A 24,539-nucleotide genomic window follows, 5' to 3' on the forward strand; every position below is an offset into this window, starting at 1 on the left:
AATAATAACGATGATGGCATTTGTGAAGCGCTTACTATGTGCCAGGCACTGTAATAATAATAATAATAATGAAGGCATTTGTTAAGCGCTTACTATGTGCCAGGCACTGTAATAATAATAGTAACGATGATGGCATTTGTTGAGCGCTTACTATGTGCCCGGCACTGTAGTAATAATAATAACGATGATGGCATTTGTGAAGCGCTTACTATGTGCCCGGCACTGTAGTAATAACAATAACGATGATGGCATTTGTTAAGCACTTACTATGTGCCAGGCACTGTAGTAATAATAATAATGATGATGGCATTTGTGAAGCACTAACTATGTGCCAGGCACTGTTCTAAGCGCTGGGGGGATACAAGGTGATCAGGTTGTCCCACGGGGGGCTCACAGTCTTCACCCCCATTTTACAGATGAGGGAACTGAGGCCCAGAGAAGTGAAGCGACTGGCCCAAAGTCACCCACTTGACAAGTGGCGGAGCCGGGATTAGAACTCACGGCCTCTGACTGCCAAGCCCGGGCTCTTTCCTCTGAGCCACGCTGCTTCTCCAAGGGTTGAGTAGGATAGGAACACGCCTGGGAGTCCTAAGGTCCTGGGTTCTAATCCTGGCTCCGCCACTCGTCTGCTGTGTGACCTTGGTGGAGTCATTTCACTCCTCCGGGCCTTCGTTCCCTCATAATAATAATAATAATGATGACATTTATTAAGCACTTACTATGTGCCAAGCACTGTTCTAAGCACTGGGGAGGTTACAAGGTGATCAGGTTGTCCCACGGGGGGCTCACAGTCCTCATCCCCATTTTACAGCTGAGGTCACTGAGGCCCAGAGAAGTGAAGTGACTTGCCCAAAGTCACACAGCTGACAGTTGGCGGAGCCGGGATTTGAACCCATGACCTCTGACTCCAAAGCCCGCGCTCTTTCCACTGAGCCACGCTGCTTCTCCAGACTTTTTCTAGACAGTCTTCTGGACTGTGAGCCCACTGTTGGGTAGGGACCGTCTCTCTATGTTGCCAACTTGGGCTTCCCAAGCGCTTAGTACAGTGCTCTGCACACAGTAAGCGCTCAATAAATACGATTGAAATCAATCAATTAATGCTATTTCCAGAGCACTTAGTACAGAGCATTGTACTAAGCGCTTGGGAGAGTCCAATGTAACCAGGTTGGTAGCTAAGTTGTATATATATATATAATTTATTTATATTAATGCCGGTTTACTGTGTCTCTGCCCATCTCTCTGTGTCTCTGCCCATCTCTTTGCCTGCCTCTCTGTGTCTCTGCCCATCTCTCTGTGTCTCTGCCCACATCTCTGCCTCTCTGGATCTCCGTCCATCTGGCTGTGTCTCTTTCCTTCTCTCTGTGTCTCTGTCCATCTCTCTGTCTGTCTCTCTGTATCTCTTTCCCTCTCTGTATCTCTGTCCATCTCTCCGTGTCTCTGTGTATCTGCCCCTCCATCTGTGTCTCTGTCCATCACTCTATCTGTCTTTCTGTATCTCTTTCCCTCTTTGTGTCTCTGTCCTTCTCTCTGTGTCTCTGTCCCTCCATCTGAGTCTCTGTCCATCTCTCTGTCTCTCTGTCCATCTCTCCATGTCTCTGTGTATCTGTCCCTCCATCTGTGTCTCTGCCCATCGCCCTGTCTGTCTCTCTGTATCTCTTTCCCTCTTTGTGTCTCTGTCCTTCTCTCTGTGTCTCTGCCCTCTGAGTCTCTGTCCATCTCTCTGTCTCTCTGTATCTCTTTCCCTCTTTGTGTCTCTGTCCTTCTCTCTGTGTCTCTGTCCCTCTGAGTCTCTGTCCATCTCTCTGTCTCTCTGTATCTCTTTCCCTCTTTGTCTCTCTGTCCTTCTCTGTGTCTCTGTCCCTCCATCTGAGTCTCTGTCCATCTCTCTGCCTGCCTCTTTGTATCTCTTTCTGCCTCTCTGGGTCTCTGTCCAACTCTCTGTATCTCTGTGTGCCTCTCTGTGTCTCTGCCCATCTCTCTTTGTCTCTGACGATATCTCTGCCTCTCTGGATCTCTGTCCATCTACCCGTGTCGCTTTCCTTCTCTCTGGGTCTCTGTCCATCTCTCTGTCTGTCTCTCTGTATCTCTTTCCCTCTCTGTATCTCTGTCCATCTCTCCGTGTCTCTGTGTCTCTGTCCCTCCGTCTGTCTCTGTCCATCGCTCTGTCTGTCTCTCTGTATCTCTTTCCCTCTTTGTGTCTCTGTCCTCTCTGTGTCTCTGTCCCTCCATCTGAGTCTCTGTCCATCTCTCTGTCTGTCTCTCTGTATCTCTTTCCCTCTCTGTATCTCTGTCCATCTCTCTGTGTCTCTGTGTATCTGTCCCTCCATCTATGTCTCTGTCCATCGCTCTGTCTGTCTCTCTGTATCTCTTTCCCTCTTTGTGTCTCTGTCCTTCTCTCTATGTCTCTGTCCCTCCATCTGAGTCTCTGTCCATCTCTCTGTCTCTCTGTATCTCTTTCCCTCTCTGTATCTCTGTCCATCTCTCCGTGTCTCTGTGTATCTGTCCCTCCATCTGTGTCTCTGCCCATCGCCCTGTCTGTCTCTCTGTATCTCTTTCCCTCTTTGTGTCTCAGCCCTTCTCTGTGCCTCTGTCCCTCCATCTGAGTCTCTGTCCATCTCTCTGTCTCTGTATCTCTTTCCTTCTTTGTCTCTCTGTCCTTCTCCGTGTCTCTGTGTCTCTGTCCCTCCGTCTGAGTCTCTGTCCATCTCTCTGTCTGCCTCTTTGTATCTCTTTCTGCCTCTCTGGATCTCTGTCCATCTGCCCGTGTCTCTGTCCTTCTCTCTGTGTCTCTGTCCATCTCTCTGTCTGTCTCTCTGTATCTCTTTCCCTCTCTGTATCTCTGTCCATCTCTCCGTGTCTCTGTGTATCTGTCCCTCCATCTGTGTCTCTGCCCATCACTCTGTCTGTCTCTTTGTATCTCTTTCCCTGTTTGTGTCTCTGTCCTTCTCTCTGTGTCTCTGTCCATCTCTCTGTCTCTCTTTCCCTCTTTGTATCTCTGTCCTTCTCTCTGTGTCTCTGTCCATCTCTCTGTATCTCTTTCCCTCCCTGTGTCTCTGTCCATCTCTCCGTGTCTCTGTGTCTCTGTCCCTCCGTCTGAGTCTCTGTCCATCTCTCTGTCTGTCTCTTTGTATCTCTTTCTGCCTCTTTGGGTCTCTGTCCAACTCTCTGTATCTCTGTGTGCCTCCCTGTGTCTCTGCCCATCTCTCTTTGTCTCTGACCATATCTCTGCCTCTCTGGATCTCTGTCCATCTCTCCAAGTCTCTTTCCTTCTCTCTGGGTCTCTGTCCACCTCTGTCTGTCTCTCTGCATCTCTTTCCCTCTCTGTATCTCTGTCCATCTCTCCGTGTCTCTGTGTCTCTGTCCCTCCATCTGTGTCTCTGTCCATCGCTCTGTCTGTCTCTCTGTATCTCTTTCCCTCTTTGTGTCTCTGTCCTTCTCTCTGTGTCTCTGTCCCTCCATCTGAGTCTCTGTCCATCTCTCTGTCTCTCTGTATCTCTTTCCCTCTCTGTATCTCTGTCCATCTCTCTGTGTCTCTGTCCATCGCTCTGTCTGTCTCTCTGTATCTCTTTCCCTCTTTGTGTCTCTGCCCTTCTCTGTGTCTCTGTCCCTCCATCTGAGTCTCTGTCCATCTCTCTGTCTCTCTGTATCTCTTTCCCTCTTTGTGTCTCTGACCTTTTCCGTGTCTCTGTGTCTCTGTCCCTCCATCTGAGTCTCTGTCCATCTCTCTGTCTGTCTCTTTGTATCTCTTTCTGCCTCTTTGGGTCTCTGCCCAACTCTCCGTGTCTCTGCCCATCTCTCCGTGTCTCTGCCCATCTCTCCGTGTCTCTGCCCATCTCTTTGCCTGCCTCTCTGTGTCTCTGCCCGCCTCTCTGTGTCTCTGCCCATCTCTCTGTCTCTCTGGATCTCCGTCCATCTCTCTGTGTCTCTGCCCACCCGTCTGCCTCCCTGTCTCCGTCTCTGTCCATCTCTCCGTGTCTCTGTGCGCCTCCCTGACAGCCTGCCTGCCTTTCTGTCCATCCAAGCGCTTAGTACAGTGCTCTGCACACAGTAAGCGCTCAGTAAATACGATTGATTGATTGATCTCTCTGTGTCTCTCTGCATCTCCGTCCTTTTCCACGTCTCTGCCCCCGTCCCCGTCTCTGAGGCAGCGTATCCTCAGAGCGTCGGCCTTCCCATCTTGGAATCTCCCTAAGATCCTGGCTCCGACCACCGGAAATGGGAATGGGGACAAGGGAAGGAAAGGGGCCGGTGGGAGTGGCAACCTTATGAGGAAGATGATAATAACAACGATAAGGACGGTGATATTCATTCATTCAGTCATATTTATTGAGCGCTTACTGTGTGCAGAGCACTGTACTGAGCGCTTGGGAAGTCGGCAACAGATAGAGACGGTCCCTATAGTAGGGGAATGATAACCATGATGATGGCGCGCTTAGTACAGGGCTCTGTACTTAGTAAGCGCTTAGTAAATAGGATTGAATGAACGATGGTGTTTGCTAAGCACTTCCCATGTGGCAGGCACTGTATTCATTCATTCATTCAATCATATTTATTGAGCGCTTACTATGTGCAGAGCACTGGACTAAGCGCTTGGGAAGTCCAAGTTGGCAACATAGAGAGACAGTCCCTACCCAACAGTGGGCTCACAATCAATCAATCAATCAATCAATCAATCATATTTATTGAGCGCTTACTGTGTGCAGAGCACTGTACTAAGCGCTTGAGAAGTCCAAGTTGGCAACATAGAGAGACGGCACCTACCCAACAGCGGGCTCACAGTCTAGAAGGGGGAGACAGACAGCAAAACAAAACGTATAAACCAAATAAAATAAATAGAATAAATTTGTACAAGTAAAATAAATACATAAATAGAATAATAAATCCGTACAAACATCTATACATATATACAGGCGCTGTGGGGAGGGGAAGGAGGTAAGGCTGGGGAGGGGGATAGAGTGGACAGCCATTTTACAGATGAAGGAACTGAGGCCCAGAGAAGTGAAGTGACTTGCCCAAAGTCACCCAGCTGACATGTGAGGGAGCCGGGATTAGAACCCATAAGAATAATAATAATAATAATAATAATAATAATGGCATTTATTAAGCGCTTACTATGTGCAAAGCACTGTTCTAAGTGCTGGGGAAGTTACAAGGTGATCAGGTTGTCCCACGGGGGCTCACAGTCTTCATCCCCATTTTACAGATGAGGTAACAGAGGCCCAGAGAAGTGAAGTGACTTGCCCAAAGTCACCCAGCTGACATGTGAGGGAGCCGGGATTAGAACCCATAATAATAATAATAATAATAATAATAATAATAGCATTTATTAAGCACTTACTATGTGCAAAGCACTGTTCTAAGTGCTGGGGAAGTTACAAGGTGATCAGGTTGTCCCACGGGGGCTCACAGTCTTAATCCCCATTTTACAGATGAGGTAACAGAGGCCCAGAGAATCAATCAACCAATCAATCGTATTAATTGAGCGCTTACTATGTGCAGAGCACTGTACTAAGCGCTTGGGAAGTACAAATTGGCAACACATAGAGACAGTCCCTACCCAACAGTGGGCTCACAGTCTAAAAGGGGGAGACAGAGAACAGAACCAAACATACCAACAAAATAAAATAAATAGGATAGAAATGTACAAGTAAAATAAATAAATAAATAGAGTAATAAATATGTACAACCATATATACATATATACAGGTGCTGTGGGGAAGGGAAGGAGGTAAGATGGGGGGATGGAGAGGGGGACGAGGGGGAGAAGAGGGAAGGGGCTCAGAGAAGTGAAGTGACTTGCCCAAAGTCACACAGCTGACATGTGAGGGAGCCGGGATTCGAACCCATGACCTCGGACTCCCAAGCCCCGGCTCTTACCACTAGGCCGCACTGCTTCTCTCTCTCTATTGCGCGCAAAGCACTGTACTAAGCGCTCGGGAAGCACAAGTCGGCAACATATAGAGACGGTCCCTATTGTCAGCACCGGGGGGACACGGTCCCCGTCCCACTTGGGACTCACCATCTTCATCCCCATTTTCCAGATGAGGGAACTGAGGCCCGGAGAAGTGAGGCGACTCGCCCAAAGTCACCCAGCTGATGAGTGGTGGGGGCAGGATTAGAACCCAGGACCTGGGACTCCCAAACCCGGGCTCTTTCCACCGAGCCACGCGGTTTCTCTTTCGAAGCCTTTTTTGACCTTGGGCGGAGGAAATCGAGTCATCTCCCGTGAGGCCGGCCGAGTCTGATGGCTGTTTATGATTTGACTGCGATTCCGAAAGGATCTTTCCTTAGCTTCCTTAGTTTCCTTCCCGTCCAATATCCAGGCTGGGGTTTTCCAAGGAAGCCAGGCCTTCCCGGACAGTCCCCCCGACGGAGGATGTACACCATAATGATAGCCACCGGGCTATTTGTGGAGCGCTTATTACAGTCCGGGGAAGGACGGGGACATAAAATAATCCCAAAGTCCCCCTCCCACGTGAATCTCACAGTCTTAGGCGGAGATAATAATAATAATAATAGTAATGATGGCATTTGTTAAGCGCTTACTATGTGCCAACCACCGTTCTAAGCGCTGGAAGGGATACGAGGTGATCAGGTTGTCCCACGTGGGGGCTCACGGTCTTCATCCCCATTTTCCAGATGAGATAACTGAGGCCCAGAGAACAATAATAATAATAATAATGGCATTTGTTCAGCGCTTACTATGTGCCAACCACCGTTCTAAGCGCTGCGGGGGGGGATACGAGGTGATCAGGCTGTCCCACGTGGGGTCTCACGGTCTTCATCCCCATTTTCCAGACGAGGGAACCGAGGCCTGGAGAAGTGAAGCGACTTGCCCAAAGTCACCCAGCTGAGAATTGGTGGAGCCGGGATTTGAACCCATGACCTCTGATTCCAAAGCCCGGGCTCTTTCCACTGACCTGCGCTGCTGCTGTACTGTTGCATTGTGCTCTCCCAAGCGCTTAGTACAGCGCTCAGCACACAGTCAGCGCTCGACTGAACGACAGCGACGGAGCCGGGAATAAACCCCAGATCATCCCGCTCTCGGGTCAGGGCTCTTTCCGCTAGGCCCCGCTGCTATTTATTTTGTTAACGATGTTTGATGATTATAAATGTTTCTACAGATTTATTACTCTATTTATTTTACTTGTGCATATTTACTATTCTATTTATTTTATTTGGTTAATATGTTTTGTTTTGTTGTCTGTCTCCCCCTTCTCGACTGTGAGCCCGCAGTTGGACTTGTACATATTTATTACTCTATTTTATTTTGTTATTTTATTTTATATTTTATTTTGTTTTATTATTTTTTATATATTGTATATATATATATAATATATATAATATACATTTTACACATTGTTATATATTTATATATTGTTTTATTATATTTTATTTTGTTAATATTTGTTGTTTTGTTGTCTGTCTCCCCCTTCCAGACTGTGAACCCGCTATTGGACTTGTACATATTTACTATTCCATTGATTTTATTTTGTTAATATGTTCTGTTTTGTTGTCTGTCTCCCCCTTCTAGACTGTGAACCCGCTATTGGACTTGTACATATTTACTATTCCGTTGATTTTATTTTGTTAATATGTTCTGTTTTGTTGTCTGTCTCCCCCTTCTAGACTGTGAACCCGCTATTGGACTTGTACATATTTACTATTCTATTTATTTTATTTTGTTAATATGTTCTGTTTTGTTGTCTGTCTCGCCCTTCTCGACTTTGAGCCCGCTATTGGACTTGTACATATTTACTATTCTATTTATTTTATTTTGTTAATACGTGTTGTTTGGTTGTCTGTCTCCCCCTTCTCGACTGTGAGCCCGCTATTGGACTTGTACATATTGGGTAATATTCATGGACACTTACAATCAATCCGTAGTATTTACTGAACGCTTACTGTGTGTGGAGCACTGTACTAAACGCTTGGGAGAGAACTCTAGAGTTAGTAGACGCCATCCCAGCCCCGAAGGAGCTGGCAGTCTACTGTGTGCAGAGCACTGTACTAAGCGCCGGGGAGAGGCAGCGTGGCTCAGTGGACAGAGCCCGGGCTTTGGAGTCAAAGGTCGTGGGTTCAAATCCTGACTCTGCCAGTTGTCAGCTGGGTGACTTTGGGTAAGTCACTTCACTTCTCTGTCCCTCAGTTACCTCATCTGTAAAATGGGATGAAGACCGTGAGCCCGCCGTGGGACACCCTGATCACCTTGTAACCTCCCCAGCGCTAAGAACAGTGCTTTTACATAGTAAGCGCTTAATGAATGCCATAAAAAAGAGAGGATGATAAAAAATAAACAGATACGTTCCCTGCCCATAATGATAATAATAATAATAATAAAATAATAATAACAGTATTTGTTAAGCGCTTACTATGTGCACTGTTCTAACAGTCTGGGTGGGGGGGAGACAAATGTTAATGTAAATACTTCAGCGCTTAGAACAGTGCTTGGCACATAGCAAGCGCTTAACAAATACTATTATTATTATTATTTTATTACGTATTTTATTATGTATGCATTCATTATCATTCCTATTTATTTTATTTTACTCTTTATGTTTTAATATTATCATTGCTTGCCTATTTCATTTTATTATTAGCATCATCATCGTTATTCATGAGGTCTAGGCCCCGCCCACCCTGGGGCCCCGCCCACTTCGGACTCCCAGCATCCCTCGGGCCGGGCCCAGGCCACGCCCACCAGCGAGGACGCCATCCGCCAGGCCCCGCCCACTTTGGACTCCCAGCATCCCTCGGGCCGGGCCCAGGCCGCGCCACTCGGCGGTGACGTCATCCGATGGACCACGCCCGCTTTAGGCTCCCAGCAACCCTCAGGCCACGCCCGCCAAGTGATGACGCCATCCTCCAACCCCGCCTACTTCCGCAAGCCTCGGGTCCGGGCCCCGCCCGTCCTAAGCCCCGCCCCCTGACGCCGGTGATTGGTGGATGGGAGTCTTTCCTCCCTCCCCCGCCCCCGTCACCGTGGCAACCCCGGGCGCCCCGCCCCTTTAAGCCCCGCCCCCCGCAGTCCGCGCACGCGCACTCGTTTCCCTCAGGCCTGAGGGGAGCTTCCCCCTCCCCCTCCCTTCGTGTTCCCCGTGAGGCGCTCACTGTGCGCTCCACGCTCTGCTCAGCCCCACGCCACGCCTAGAGGACTCAGCAGCATCACCATGGTCAGTGCTAAGCGCCCACTACGTGCCAGGCACTGTTCTAAGCGCCGGGGGCAGATCCCTCCTAATTCCCCTTTTCCAGACGAGGAAACTGAGGCCCAGAGCGGTGAAGCGACCTGCCCAAGGTCACACAGCTGACGAGGAGAGGAGGCGGGATTCGAACCCACGACCTTCCGGCCCCCAGGCCCGGCTTAGGGGGCGCAGAGAGAGAGAGAGAGAGAGACCCTTAATCAGGACCCTCAATAAAATAATGATGATGGTATTTGTTAAGCGCTTACTACGTGCCAAGCACTGTTCTGAGCGCTGGGGGAGATACCAGGTGATCAGGTTGTCTCACAGTCTTCATCCCCATTTGACAGGTGAGGTCACTGAGGCTCAGGAAGTGAAGTGACTTGCCCAGGGTCACCCACCTGACAAGTGGCGGAGCCTGGATTAGGATAAGAATAATAATGATGGCATTTTTATAAGCGCTTACTATGTACGAAGCCCTGTTCTAAGCGCTGGGGGAGATACAAGGTGATCAGGTGGGGCTCCCCGTCTTCATCCCCATTTCACAGATGAGGGAACTGAGGCCCAGAGAAATGAGGTGACTTGCCCAAAGAGCATCATGACCCTTAATAAAATAATGATGATGGTATTTGTTCAGCGCTTACTATGTGCCAGGCACTGTTCTAAGCGTTGGGGAAGATCCAAAGTCATCAGGTTGCCCCCCGTGGGGCTTCATCCCCATTTTACACATGAGGAAACTGAGGCCCGGAGAAGTCATGACCCTTCCGCACCCCCACCCCTCCACTTCACCCTTAATAATAATAATAATAATGGTATTTGTTAAGCGCTTACTACATGTCAGGTACTGTTCTAAGCACTGGGGAAGATCCAAAGTCATCAGGTTGTCCCCCGTGGGGCTCACAGGCTTCATCCCCATTTTACACATGAGGAAACTGAGGCCCGGAGAAGTCATGACCCTTCCGCATCCCCACCCCTCCACTTCACCCTTAATAATAATAATAATAATAATGATAATAATGGTATTTGTTAAGCGCTTACTAGGTGTCAGACACTGTTCTAAGCACTGGGGAAGATCCAAAGTCATCAGGTTGCCCCTCCATGGGGCTCACAAGCTTCATCCCCATTTTACACAAGAGGAAACTGAGGCCCGGATAAGTCATGACCCTTCCGCATCCCCACCCCTCCACTTCGCCCTTAATAATAATAATAATAATGGTATTTGTTAAGCGCTTACTACGTGTCAGGTACTGTTCTAAGCACTGGGGAAGATCCAAAGTCATCAGGTTGTCCCCCGTGGGGCTCACAGGCTTCATCCCCATTTTACACATGAGGGAACTGAGGCCCGGAGAAGTCATGACCCTTTCCCACCCCCACCCCTCCACTTCACCCTTAATAATAATAATAATAATGATGGTGTTTGTTAAGCGCTTAGTACGTGTACTGTTCTAAGCGCCGGGGGAGATCCAAAGTCATCAGGTTGTCCCCCGTGGGGCTCACAGTCTTAATTCCCCTTTTACAGACGAGGAAACTGAGGCCTAGAAAAGGGGAGGGACTTGCCCAAGGTCACACAGCTGACAAGTAGAGGAGACGGGATTAGAACCCAGGACCTTCTGGTTCCCAGGCCCGGGTTAGGGGGCTGAGAGAGACAGAGAGCCTCATGCCCCTCCCCGCCCCCCCCCACTTCATTCATTCATTCATTCAATCGTATTTATTAAGCGCTTACTGTGTGCAGAGCACTGTACTAAGCGCTTGGGAAGTACAAGTTGGCAACGTATAGAGACGGTCCCTACCCAACAGCGGGCTCACAGTCTAGAAGGGGGAGACAGACAACAAAACAAAACATGGTGACAGGTGTCAATACCGTCAGAAAAAATAGAATTATAGCTATAGGCACATCATGAACAAAATAATTGGAATAGTAAACATGTACAAGTAGAATAAATACTTTCATTTTACTTGTATTTACAAATAAAATGAATACTCCTCCACTTCACCCTTAATAATAATAATAATAATGCTATTGAGCGCTTACTAGGTGTCAACACTGTTCTAGGCCCTGGGGAAGATCCAGAGTCATCAGGTTGTCCCCCGTGGGGCTCACAGTCTTAATTCCCCTTTTACAGATGAGGAAACTGAGGCCCACAAAAGGGGAGGGACTTGCCCAAGGTCACACAGCTGACAAGTAGAGGAGGCGGGATTGGAACCCACCACCTCTGACTCTCAGGTTCCATCCACTAGGCCATTCATTCATTCAGTCGTATTTATTGAGCGCTTACTGTGTGCAGAGCACTGGACTAAGCGCTTGGGAAGGACAAGTTGGCAACATAGAGAGACAGTCCCTACCCAACAACGGGCTCACAGTATGTACATTTTTATTAATTCATTCTTTCATTCAATCATATTTATTGAGCACCTACTGTGTGCAGAGCACTGGACTAAGCGCTTGGGAAGGACAAGTTGGCAACATCTAGAGACGGTCCCTACCCAACAACGGGCTCACAGTATGTATATTTTTATTAATTCATTCATTCATTCAATCGTATTTATTGAGCGCTTACTGTGTGCAGAGCACTGGACTAAGCGCTTGGGAAGTACAAGTTGGCAACATCTAGAGACGGTCCCTGCCCAACAGCGGGCTCACATTATGTACCTTTTTATTAATTCATTCATTCAATCGTATTTATTGAGCGCTTACTGTGTGCAGAGCACTGGACTAAGCGCTTGAGCCCCCTCCAGACTCCAGATTGAGTCTCCTCTTCCCCCTCCCCATCCCCCCCTCATTACCTCCTTCCCCTCCCCACAGCACCTGTATCTATGTATAGATGTATGTACGGATTTATTACTCTTTTTTTATTCATTTATTTTATTTGGACAGATTTATTCTATTTATTTTCTTTTGTTAATTTCGTTTTGTTCTCTGTCTCCCCCTTCTAGACTGTGAGCCCGCTGTTGGGTAGGGACCATCTCTATATGTTGCCAACTTGTCCTTCCCAAACGCTTAGTCCAGTGCTCTGCACACAGCAAGCGCTCAATAAATACGATTGAATGAATGAATGAAAAGCCCGGGCTCTTTCCACTGAGCCACACTGCTTCTCCCAAGCTTGTACTATCCCAAGCGCTTAGTCCAGTGCTCTGCACACAGTAAGCGCTCAATAAATACGATTGAATGATCAGGTTGTCCCCCGTGGGGCTCCCGGTCTTCACCCCCATTTTCCAGATGAGGAAACTGAGGCTCAGAGAAGCGATGGGGCTTGCCCAAAGTCACCCGGCGGACATGTGGCGGAGGCGGGATTGGAACCCAGGACCTCTGACTCCAGGGCCCGGGCTCTTTCCACTGAGCCACGCTGGATGTGGGGGCTCCCCCCACCACCACCGCCAGACCCCAGGAGGAGCCGGAGCCAGATATTAATTAGGTCAATTAATTAAGCTCATTTCACGCCTTCCCTGGAAAAACCCAGCATCCTTCCCTCCCAGCCCCCTTCCAGGGGGTTGCGGGGTGACCCTGGGGGATAAGGATCTGGGAATGGGGGGGTTGGGGTGGGAATGCGGGATAACCAGGGCCCCCTGGCAGTTGCTCCCATTCTTCATCCCCCCCTTCCCAGCCCCACAGCACCGAGATTTGCAATTTATTCATTTCTTTTCATTCATCCGATCGTATTTATTGAGCGCTTACTATGTGCAGAGCACTGGACTGAGCGCTTGGGAGAGGACAATGCGATGTTAATGTCCGTCTCCCCCCCACCCAGACTGTGAGCTCGTTGTGGGCAGGAACTGTCACTGTTTATTATTATTATCATTATTATTATTATTATTACTGCTACTACTACTACTAATAATGATAATAATAATGTTGGCATTTGCTAAGCGCTTACTATGTGCAAAGCACTGTTCTAAGCACTGTTCAAAGTGATCGGGTTGTCCCACGTGGGGCTCACAGTCTTAATCCCCATTTTACAGATGAGGTAACTGAGGCTCAGAGAAGTTAAGTGACTTGCCCTAATAATAATAGCATTTTGGGGGGATACAAAGTGATCAGGTTGTCCCACGGGGGGCTCACAGTCTTAATCCCCCTTTTACAGATGAGGGAACTGAGGCTCAGAGAAGTTAAGTGACTTGCCCAAGGTCACACAGCAGACTTATTAAGCACTTACTGTGTTCAGAGCACTGGACTGTATATATGTATATATGTTTGTATGTATTTATTACTCTATTTATTTATTTATTTTATTTGTACATATTTATTAATAATAATAATGATAGCATTTATTAAGCGCTTACTGTGTTCAGAGCACTGGTCTGTATATATGTATATATGTTTGTATGTATTTATTACTCTATTTATTTATTCATTTTATTTGTACATATTTATTAATAATAATAATGATAGCATTTATTAAGCACTTACTGTGTTCAGAGCACTGGTCTGTATATATGTATATACGTTTGTACGTATTTATTACTCTATTTTATTTGTACATATTTATTAATAATAATAATGATAGCATTTATTAAGCGCTTACTGTGTTCAGAGCACTGGACTGTATATATGTATATATGTTTCTACGTATTTATTACTCTATCTATTTATTTATTTTATTTGTACATATTTATTAATGATAATAATGATAGCATTTATTAAGCGCTTACTGTGTTCAGAGCACTGGACTGTATATATGTTTGTACGTATTTATTACTCTATTTATTTTATTTGTACATATTTATTAATGATAATAATGATAGCATTTATTAAGCACTTACTGTGTTCAGAGCACTGGACTGTATATACGTATATCCTGTACATATGTATATACGTATTTCTTACTCTATTTTGTTTGTACATATTTATTCTATTTCTTTTATTTCGTTAATTTGTTTTGTTGTCTGTCTCCCCCCTCTAGACTGTGAGCCCGCTGTTGGTAGGGACCGTCTCTCTATGTTGCCAACTTGGACTTCCCAAGCGCTTAGTCCAGTGCTCTGCACACAGTAAGCGCTCAATAAATACGATTGAATGAATGAATGAATTAATTAATTAATTAATGGACTAAGCGCTTGGGAAGTACAAATCGGCAACAGAGACGGCCCCTACCCAAGGTATTTCTATAATCCCGTTTATTTCCGTGGCTCAGTGGGAAGAGCCCGGGCTTGGGAGTCAGAGGTCATGGGTTCTAATCCCGGCTCCGCCAGTTGTCAGCTGGGTGACTTTGGGCAAGTCACTTCACTTCTCTGTGCCTCAGTTCCCTCATCTGTAAAATTGGGATGAAGAGTGTGAGCCCCACGGGGGACAACCTGATCACCTTGTATCCTCTTCAGCGCTTAGAACAGTGCTTTGCACTTAGTAAGGGCTTAATAAATTCCATCATCATTATTATTATTATTATTATTTGGAGTCAGAAGTCATGGGTTCTAATCCCAGCTCACCCAGTTGTCAGCTGGGTGACTTTGGGCAAGTCACTTCACTTCTCCGTGCCTCAGTTCCCTCATCTGGAAAATTGGGATGAAGAGTGTGAGCCCCACAGGGGACAACCCGATCACCTTGTATCCTCCCCAGCACTTAGAACAGTGCTTGGCACATAGTAAGCGCTTAATTCCATCATCATTATTATTATTATTATTTGGAGTCAGAAGTCATGGGTTCTAATCCCGGCTCAGCCAATTGTCAGCTGGGTGACTTTGGGCAAGTCACTTCACTAAGAGCCCAGGCTCTGGAGTCAGAGGTCATGGGTTCAAATCCCGGCTCCGCCAATTGTCAGCTGTGTGACTTTGGGCAAGTCACTTCACTTCTCTGGGCCTCAGTTCCCTCATCTGTAAAATTGGGATGAAGACCGTGAGCCCCCCGTGGGACAACCTGATCACCTTGTATCCTCCCCAGCGCTTAGAACAGTGCTTGGCACATAGTAAGCGCTTAACAAATGCCATCATTATTATTATTATTATTATTCTCCGTGCCTCAGTTCCCTCATCTGTAAAATTGGGATGAAGACCGTGAGCCCCCCGTGGGACACTCTGATCACCTTGTATCCTCCCCAGCGCTTAGAACAGTGCTTGGCACATAGTAAGTGCTTAATAAATTCCATCATTATTATTATTATATTGATCCCTGTTTCCTCGTATTGACGTCTGTCTCCCCCTCCTCTAGACTGTGAGCCCGTTGTGGGCAGGGATCGTCCCTGTTGCTGAACTGGACTTCCCAAGCGGTTAGTCCAGTGCTCCGCACACAGTAAGCGCTCAATAAACCTGACTGAATGAATGACTATGTGCTCACCAAACACCACAATTATTATTATTATTAATCTCCAATTTGCAGATGAGGAAACCGAGGCCCAGGGAGGTGAAGCGACTCGCCCAAGGTCACCCAGCAGAGCAGCAGGCCCGGGCTGTTCCCACTAGGCCGCACGGATTGTGCAGGTCAGTCGGGGTCGCGGGGGGACGGGGACCCGGGGGTCCTGCGGTGGAACCCCCCCCATTCCGGGGACCCGGGGGTCCTGCGGTGGGACACCCCCCATACCTGGGCCCCCCCAGGCCCCCATGTGCGCAGACATTCCTCAACCGCCGCCGCCAGCTGCGGCTCTGGCCCCCGGCCAGACCCCCATCCCCCACCCCCAACAATTATGGGGGTGCAGAGGCAGGGGGGGGACCCAAGAAGAGCCCCCCCGAAGGGAAGCGCCTCGGCCTCATTGAGAGATGGGGGTTGTGGGGACCCCCTTCTCACCCCCAGACCCCATTTTTCACTCCCCTGCCTTCCCACCTTCCCATCTTCTTCTGGACCCCATCTTTCTCCCTCCCCCCTCACCCCATCTTCTCCCACACCCCATCTTCCCCCGCACCCCTGCACCCCATTTTTCATTCCCCTGTCTTCCCACCTTCCCATCTTCTTCCGGACCCCATCTTCCCCCCTCCCCACCTCTTCCCCTGTACCCTGTCATTCCCCCTCGCCCCTTACCCCCTCTTTCCCCCTTACCCCATCTTTCCCTCTTCCCATCCCATCATCCCCCCCGCCCGCACCCCATCTTTCACTCCCCTGTCTTCCCCCCACCCCATCTTCTTCCAGACCCCATCTTCCCCCCCTGCACCCCATCTCCTCCCCACACCCCATCTCCCCCCTCCCCCATCTTCCCCTGTACCCCATCATTCCCCCTCCCCCCACACCCCATCCCATGTTCCCCTGTACCCCATCATTCCCCCTCCCCCCGCACCCCATCTTCTCCCACACCCCATCTTCCCCCCCCTCGCCCGCACCCCATCTTTCACTCCCCTGTCTTCCCCCCCACCCCATCTTCTTCTGGACCCCATCTTCCCCTGTACCCCATCATTCCTCCTCCCCCTTCCCCCCATCTTCTCCCACACCCCATCTTTCCCCCTTCCCATCCCATCTTCCCCCCCCAACCCTGCACCCCAACTTTCACTCCCCATCTTCCCCCCTCCCCATCCCATCTTCCCCCCTGCCCCCCCGTTCACCAGACCCCATCGCCCCCCCGCACCCCATCTTCCCCCCTCCCCATCCCACCTTCCCCCCCCCCCCCCCCGTACCCCAACTCTCCCCCTCGGGGCCAGTCCCGGAAACCCGCCCCTCTCCAGTCCCGCTAATTAGGGCCTAATTGCTGATGAGAGACCCTCAACTCCCTCCCAAGAGGCGGCCATCCGGGGGGGAGGGGGGCCGCAGCTCCGGTCTGGCCCCCTCCCCACCCCCGGTAGCCACCCTGCGCGGATCGATGCGTGTTTCTAATAATAACTGAGGCTTAGGGGACGGGGGGCAGGGAGCTTCTTCATGCCAATATCCCCCCCCCTCCCCAACACCACCGGCCGTGTCCTGCAGGCCTGGGGCCTTCCCAGGGATCCTCCCCACACTCACCCCCATCCTCACACTCTGGGGGTGGGGAGGGGGGTCTCGGGATGTGGAATGCGGGCAGGGAAGGAGGGATGGAGGAGGAGGAGGAGGGAGGGAAGGAGGAGGAGGAGGGAGGGAGGCCCCACTTCTGGTTCTTATCCAGCTGGGCTTGCACATCTGGAAGCTGACAGCCCGGCCGGCCGGCCGGGAAGGGGGGCAGGGGAAAGGGAAAGGGGGGGAGGGGACGGGAATGGGGGGGGGAGGGGAGAGGGGCTGCCGCGGCCGGGACCCACCCCCCGACCCCATCCCCCAGCCCCCTTCCTCCTCCTCCTCCTCCTCCGGCTGCCGCTGCTGTCCCGGGCCTGCACCGCGGGGGCTGGGGAAGAGATCTCTGTGGAGGAGGGAGGGGAGGGGGAGACACCTAAACGGGGAAGAGATCTCTGTGGAAGGGTGGGGGGCACATTTCTGGAGGGTGGGGGAGAGATCTCTGTGGGAAGGGGGAGATCTCTGGGGAGGGAGGGGGAGATCCCCGTGGGAAGGGGGAGATCCCTGCGAGGAAGGGGGGGGAGAGACGTCCCTGTGGGAAGGGGGAGATCTCTCGGTAGGGGAGGGGGAGATCCCTGAATCAATCAAGAGATCCCTGTGGGAATGGGGAGATCCCTGCGAGGAAGAGGGGGGGAGAGACAGCCCTGTGGAAGGGGAGTGGGGAGAGAGAGATCTCTGTGGGAAGGGGGAGATCTCTCGGTAGGGGAGGGGGAGATCCCTCAATCAATCAAGAGATCCCTGTGGGAAGGGGGAGATCCCTGCGAGGAAGGGGGGGGGGGAGAGACATCCCTGTGGGAGGGGAGGGGGGGAGAGAGAGAGATCTCTGTGGGAAGGGGGAGATCTCTCGGTAGGGGAGGGGGAGATCCCTGAATCAATCAATCAATCAATCGTATTTATCGACCGTTTACTGTATGCAGAGCACTGGACTAAGCGCTTGGGAAGTCCAAGTTGGTAACATATAGAGACGGTCCCTACCCAACAGTGGGCTCACAGTCAGTGAGAAGGAGTGGGGGAGAGGAGGGGAGAGGGATCCCTGTGGGAGGGGAGGGGTGGAGAGAGATCTCTGTGGGAAGGGGGAGATCTCTGGGTAGTGGGGGGGGGTGGGGGAGATCCCATTGAGAAGGAGGGGGGAGATATCCCTGGGGAGGAGAGATCCCTGGGGAGGAGAGATCTCTGTGAGAAGGGGGAGATCCCTGTGAGGGAAAGGAGGGGAGAGAGAGGGGGAGATCCCAGTGAGAAGGCGGGGGGAGAGATCCCTGGGGGGAGAGAGATCTCTGTGAGAAGGGGGAGATCCCTGTGAGGGGACAGAGAGACATCCCTGTGGGAGGGGAGAGGGGGAGAGAGATCTCTGTGGGAAGGGGGAGATCTCTGGGTAGGGTGTGGGGGAGGGGGAGATCCCAGTGAGAAGGAGGGGGGGAGACCCCGAGGGAGTGGGTGGGGCTTGGGAAGGGTGACCTTGGGCCTGTCACTTCACTTCTCTGGGCCTCAGTTCCCTCATCTGGAAAATGGGCCCCATGGGGGACAACCTGATCACCTTGTATCCCCCCCCCAGCGCTTAGAACAGTGCTTGGCACCTAGTAAGCGCTGAACAAATACCATCATCGTTATTATTACTGTATTATTATCTGCGACCTTCGGGCATTTGATATTCACGCCCCACCACCCCACGGCATTTGTGTACTCATCTATAAATTATATATTATAAATGATTTATTCACATTAGTGTCTGTCTCCCTCATCGTTGGAGAAGCAGAAACCTGGCTTAGCATTCATTCATTCATTGAGTCGTATTTATTGAGCGCTGACTGTGTGCCGAGCACTGTACTAAACGCCTGGGAAGCCCAAGTCGGCAACATCTAGAGACGGTCCCTACCCAACGGCGGACAGGCCTGAGAGTCAGAAGGACCTGGGTTCTAATCCCGGCCCCGCCCCTTGTCTGCTGTGTGGCCTTGGGCGAGCCACTTCACTTCTCTGGGCCTCGGTTAGCTCATCTGTCGAATGGGGATGAAGACCGGGAGCCCCACGAATGATCACCTTGGATTCATTCAGTCGTATTTATTGAGCGCCTACTGTGTGCAGAGCACTGGACTGAGCGCTTGGGAAGTACAAGTTGGCAACATATGGAGACGGGGTCTACCTTGTATCTGCAGAGAAGCAGCGTGGCTCAGTGGAAAGAGCCCGGGCTTTGGAGTCAGAGGTCATGGGTTCAAATCCCTGCTCCGCCAACCGTCAGCTGGGTGACTTTGGGCCAGTCACTCCACTTCTCTGGGCCTCAGTTGCCTCATCTGTAAAATGGGGATTAAGATTGTGAGCCCCCCATGGGACAACCTGATCCCCTTGTAACCTCCCCAGCACTTAGAACAGTGCTCTGCACATAGTAAGCGCTTAATAAATACCATTATTATTATTATTACTATGGGTTCAAATACCGGCTCCGCCAACTGTCAGCTGTGTGACTTGGGGTGAGTCACTCCACTTCTCTGGGCCTCAGTGGCCTCATCTGTAAAATGGGGATTAAGATTGTGAGCCCCCCGTGGGACAACCCGATCCCCTTGTAACCTCCCCAGCACTTAGAACAGTGCTCTGCACATAGTAAGCGCTTAATAAATACCATTATTATTATTGTTATGGGTTCAAATCCCGGCTCCGCCAACTGTCGGCTGTGTGACTTTGGGCAAGTCGCTTCTCTGTGCCTCAGTGACCTCATCTGGAAAATGGGGATTAAGACTGTGAGCCCCCCCATGGGACAACGTGATCACCTTGTAACCTCCCCAGCGCTTAGAACAGTGTTTTTGCACAAAGTAAGCGCTTAATAAATGCCACCATTATTATTATTATTATGCTTTGCACATGGTAAGCACTTAATAAATGCCATTATTATTATTATTATTATTGTTGTCACCCCTGCACTTAGAACAGTGCTCGGCACATGGTAAGCGCTTAATAAATGCCATTATTATTATTATTATCACCCCTGCGCTTAGAACAGTGCTCGGCACATGGTAAGCATTTAACAAATACCATTATTATTATTATTATTATATTTTTATTACCTTAAGTTCTTGTGGTCGGGGATCGCGTCTGCCGACTCCGTTGCTCTCCCAAGCGCTTAGTTCAGCGCTCTGCACATACTGAGCTGTCAATCAAGGCCATCGATTGAATGCTCGGGCAGAGCTCGGAGGAGTTGAGCGAAGCAGTGTTGCCTAGTAGGTAGAGCCCGGCCCTGGGAGTCAGAAAGTCCTGGGTTCTAATCCCGGCCCCTCCACGTGTCTGCCGGGTGACCTTGAGCAAGTCACTTCCCTGCTCCGGGCCTCAGTTCCCTCCTCTGGGAAATGGGGGTGAAGACCGTGAGCCCTCCGTGGGACAACCCGAGCGCCTTGGATCCCCCCCAGCGCTTAGTCCAGCGCCGGGCACGTTGTACGCGCTCAACAAATATCACAATTATTATTATTAGCTTGTCTCTCCGGCGTTTAGAACAGTGCCTGGAATGTAGTAAGTGCTCAACAAATATTATTTTTTTAAAAAAAGAGAGTGGGGGGCAGTGGGTTGGACGAGAATGGGAGGGGGTGGGGTTTAGAACCCCTTATTTTTAGTGAACGGAGCTTGGATGATGATGATAATAATAATAATAATAATAATAATAATGGCATTTGTTAAGAGCTTACTATGTGCAAAGCACTGTTTTAAGCGCTGGGTAGGTTACAAGCTGATCGGGTTGTCCCTCGGGGGGCCCACGGCCTTCATCCCCATTTTCCAGATGAGGGAACTGAGGCCCGGAGAAGCAAAGTGACTCGCCCAAAGTCACCCAGCTGACAGTTAGTGGAGCCGGGATTCGAACCCGTGGCCTCTGACTCCAAAGCCCGGGCTCTTTCCACTGAGCCACGCTGCTTGTGTCCACCCCAACGCTCAGCACAGCGCCTGGCACATTGTATGCGCTTAACAAATGTCACAATTATTATTATTAGCTTGTCTCTCCAGCGTTTAGAACAGTGCCTGGCATGTAGTGCTTAACAAATATTATTTTTTTTAAAAAAGAGAGTGGAGGGCAGTGGGTTGGATGGGATTGGGAGGGGGTGGAGTTTAGAACCCTTTTTTTTAGTGCGTGGAGCTTGGATAATAATAATAATAATAATAATAATGGTATTAAGCGCTTACTATGTGCAAAGCACTGTTCTAAGCACTGGGGAGGTTACAAGATGATGGGGTTGTCCCACGGGGGGCTCACGGCCTTCATCCCCATTTTCCAGATGAGGGAACTGAGGCCCAGAGAATAATAATAATAATAATAATAATGGCATTTATTAAGCGCTTACTATGTGCAAAGCACTGTTCTAAGCGCTGGGGAGGTTACAAGGTTGTCCCACGGGGGGTTCACAGGCTTCATCCCCATTTTACAGACGAGGCAACTGAGGCCCGGAGAAGCGAAGTGACTGGCCCAAAGTCACCCAGCTGACAGTTAGTGGAGCCGGGATTCGAACCCATGACCTCTGACTCCAAAGCCCGGGCTCTTTCCACTGAGCCACGCTGCTTCCCAGGATGGGAGGACGGGGGGCGGCCCAGTCCACCCTGAGTCCCTGCTGTTGTTTCCCCGGGACTCCAGGGGCCTTTTCTGCTCCTAGGGTCCTTCCTGTTGCCATCTTGGCCTTCCCGAAGCGCTTAGTCCAGTGCTCGGCACACAGTAAGCGCTCAATAAATACGACTGAATGAATGAATGAATGCTTGGTGGGATCCATTTTCCCTCCGGTGGTCCGCCAGGGCCCCAGGGACACCCCCATCCCCCATCCCATGCTGGGAATCTGGGAATGCCATCTTGGCCTTCCCGAAGCGCCTAGTCCAGTGCTCTGCACACAGTAAGCGCTCAATAAATACGGTTGAATGAATGAATGAATGCTCGGGGGGATCCATTTTCCCTCCGGTGGTCCGCCAGGGCCCCAGGGACCCCCCTCATCCCCCATCCCATGCTGGGAATCTGGGAATGCGTGGGAAGCTCTCCTTCCCAGGAGGGAGTAGGTCTCCCCTCTCCCGACTAGGCCTCGGACATTAACCCTTGCTGTGTCATTCATTCATTCATTCATTCAATCGTATTTATTGAGCGCTTACTGTGTGCAGGGCACTGTACTAAGCGCTTGGGAAGTCCAAGTTGGAAGCATATAGAGACAGTCCCTACCCAACAACGAGCTCATCATCATCATCATCATCATCAATCGTATTTACTGAGCGCTTACTTTGTGCAGAGCACTGTACTAAGCGCTTGGGAAGGACAAATTGGCAACATATAGAGACAGTCCCTACCCAACAGTGGGCTCACAGTCTAAAAGGGGAAGACAGACATTAATACAAATAGGTAACACAATAAATTACAGATAGATGCATAGGTGCTGTGGGGAGTCATTCATTCAGTCGCATTTATTGAGCGCCCACCGTGTGCAGGGCACTGTACTGAGCGCTTGGGAAGTCCAAGTTGGCAACATATAGAGACAGTCCCTACCCAACAGTGGGCTCACAGTCTAAAAGGGGAAGACAGACATTAATACAAATAGGTAACACAATAAATTACAGATAGATGCATAGGTGCTGTGGGGAGTCATTCATTCAGTCGCATTTATTGAGCGCCCACCGTGTGCAGGGCACTGTACTGAGCGCTTGGGAAGTCCAAGTTGGCAACATATAGAGACGGTCCCTACCCAACAACGGGCTCACGGTCTAGAGGGGGACACAGACATTAATACAAATAGGTAACACAATAAATTACAGATAGATGCATAGGTGCTGTGGGGAGTCATTCATTCAGTCGCATTTATTGAGCACCCACTGTGTGCAGGGCACTGTACTAAGCGCTTGGGAAGTCCAAGTTGAAAGCATATAGAGACGGTCCCTACCCAACAACGGGCTCATGGTCTAGAGGGGACACAGACATTAATACAAATAGGTAACACAATAAATTACAGATAGATACATAGGTGCTGTGGGGAGTCATTCATTCAGTCGCATTTATTGAGCACCCACTGTGTGCAGGGCACTGTACTGAGCGCTTGGGAAGTCCAAGTTGGCAACATATAGAGACGGTCCCCACCCAACAACGGGCTCATGGTCTAGAGGGGACACAGACATTAATACAAATAGGTAACACAATAAATTACAGATAGATACATAGGTGCTGTGGGGAGTCATTCATTCAATCGCATTTATTGAGCACCCACTGTGTGCAGGGCACTGTACTAAGCGCTTGGGAAGTCCAAGTTGAAAGCATATAGAGACGGTCCCTACCCAACAACGGGCTCATGGTCTAGAGGGGACACAGACATTAATACAAATAGGTAACACAGTAAATTACAGATAGATACATAGGTGCTGTGGGGAGTCATTCATTCAGTCGCATTTATTGAGCACCCACTGTGTGCAGGGCACTGTACTGAGCGCTTGGGAAGTCCAAGTTGGCAACATATAGAGACGGTCCCTACCCAACAACGAGCTCACGGTCTAGAGGGGGAGACGGACATTAATACAAATAGGGAACACAATAAATTACAGATAGATGCATAGGTGCTGTGGGGAGTCATTCATTCAATCGCATTTATTGAGCACCCACTGTGTGCAGGGCACTGTACTAAGCGCTTGGGAAGTCCAAGTTGGAAGCATATAGAGACGGTCCCTACCCAACAACGAGCTCACGGTCTAGAGGGGGACACAGACATTAATACAAATAGGTAACACAATAAATTACAGATCGATGCATAGGTGCTGTGGGGAGTCATTCATTCAGTCGCATTTATTGAGCACCCACTGTGTGCAGGGCACTGTACTAAGCACTTGGGAAGTCCAAGTTGGAAACATAGAGAGACGGTCCCTTTTCACCCCCGCTTTCCAGACGAGGGAACTGAGGCAGGGAGAGGTGAAGTGACTTGTCCGAGGTCACAGGGCAGAGCGTCCCCCCCGTCATCATCATCAATCGTATTTATTGAGCGCTTACTATGTGCAGAGCACTGTACTAAGCGCTTGGGAAGTCCAAGTTGGCAACATAGAGAGCCAGTCCCTACCCAACAGTGGGCTCACAGTCTCCTCACGGGCCCGTCCTTGCGTTGAGCGGCGGCCCCCCGTCCACCTCCTCATTCATTCAATCGTATTTATTGAGCGCTTACTGTGTGCAGGGCACTGTACTGAGCGCTTGGGAAGGACAAGTTGGCAACGTAGAGGACGGTCCCTACCCATCGCCCCGCTTCCAGCTCAGCCTTCATCCACTCCGATTTCTGGAGCGCCTACTGTGCGCGGAGCACTGGACTAAGCGCTGCGGAGAGGACGCCTTCTCGCCTCCCAGAAGGGGAAGAGATCCAGTCCCCCCCAAACCCCAGAGGGAGAAACTGAGTCACAGGAAGGCTGGGGGGAAGTGGGAAAGGGGAGGCAGGGGAGGGGAATAATAATAGTAATAATAATAATAATAATAATAATAATAATAATCATGGCATTTATTAAGCCAGAAGCAATCCAAAGGG

At 49.9% G+C, this 24,539-nt stretch overlaps 1 protein-coding gene across 1 annotated transcript in view; it reads left to right on the top strand.

Annotated features, from left to right (window-relative positions):
- LOC119929999 (DNA-directed RNA polymerase II subunit RPB1-like) overlaps positions 1–24,539 on the top strand; it is a 62,646-nt gene that overhangs the window by 14,399 nt on the left and 23,708 nt on the right. The window contains exons 4-6 of the mRNA XM_038748405.1: positions 8,670–8,894; positions 9,135–9,173; positions 15,715–15,793. Of these exons, the coding sequence (XP_038604333.1) occupies positions 8,670–8,894; positions 9,135–9,173; positions 15,715–15,793 (343 nt within the window). The remainder of the gene's footprint in view (positions 1–8,669; positions 8,895–9,134; positions 9,174–15,714; positions 15,794–24,539) is intronic.

Source organism: Tachyglossus aculeatus, chromosome 6 (genome assembly GCF_015852505.1).
Source record: "Tachyglossus aculeatus isolate mTacAcu1 chromosome 6, mTacAcu1.pri, whole genome shotgun sequence".
NCBI lineage: Eukaryota > Metazoa > Chordata > Mammalia > Monotremata > Tachyglossidae > Tachyglossus > Tachyglossus aculeatus.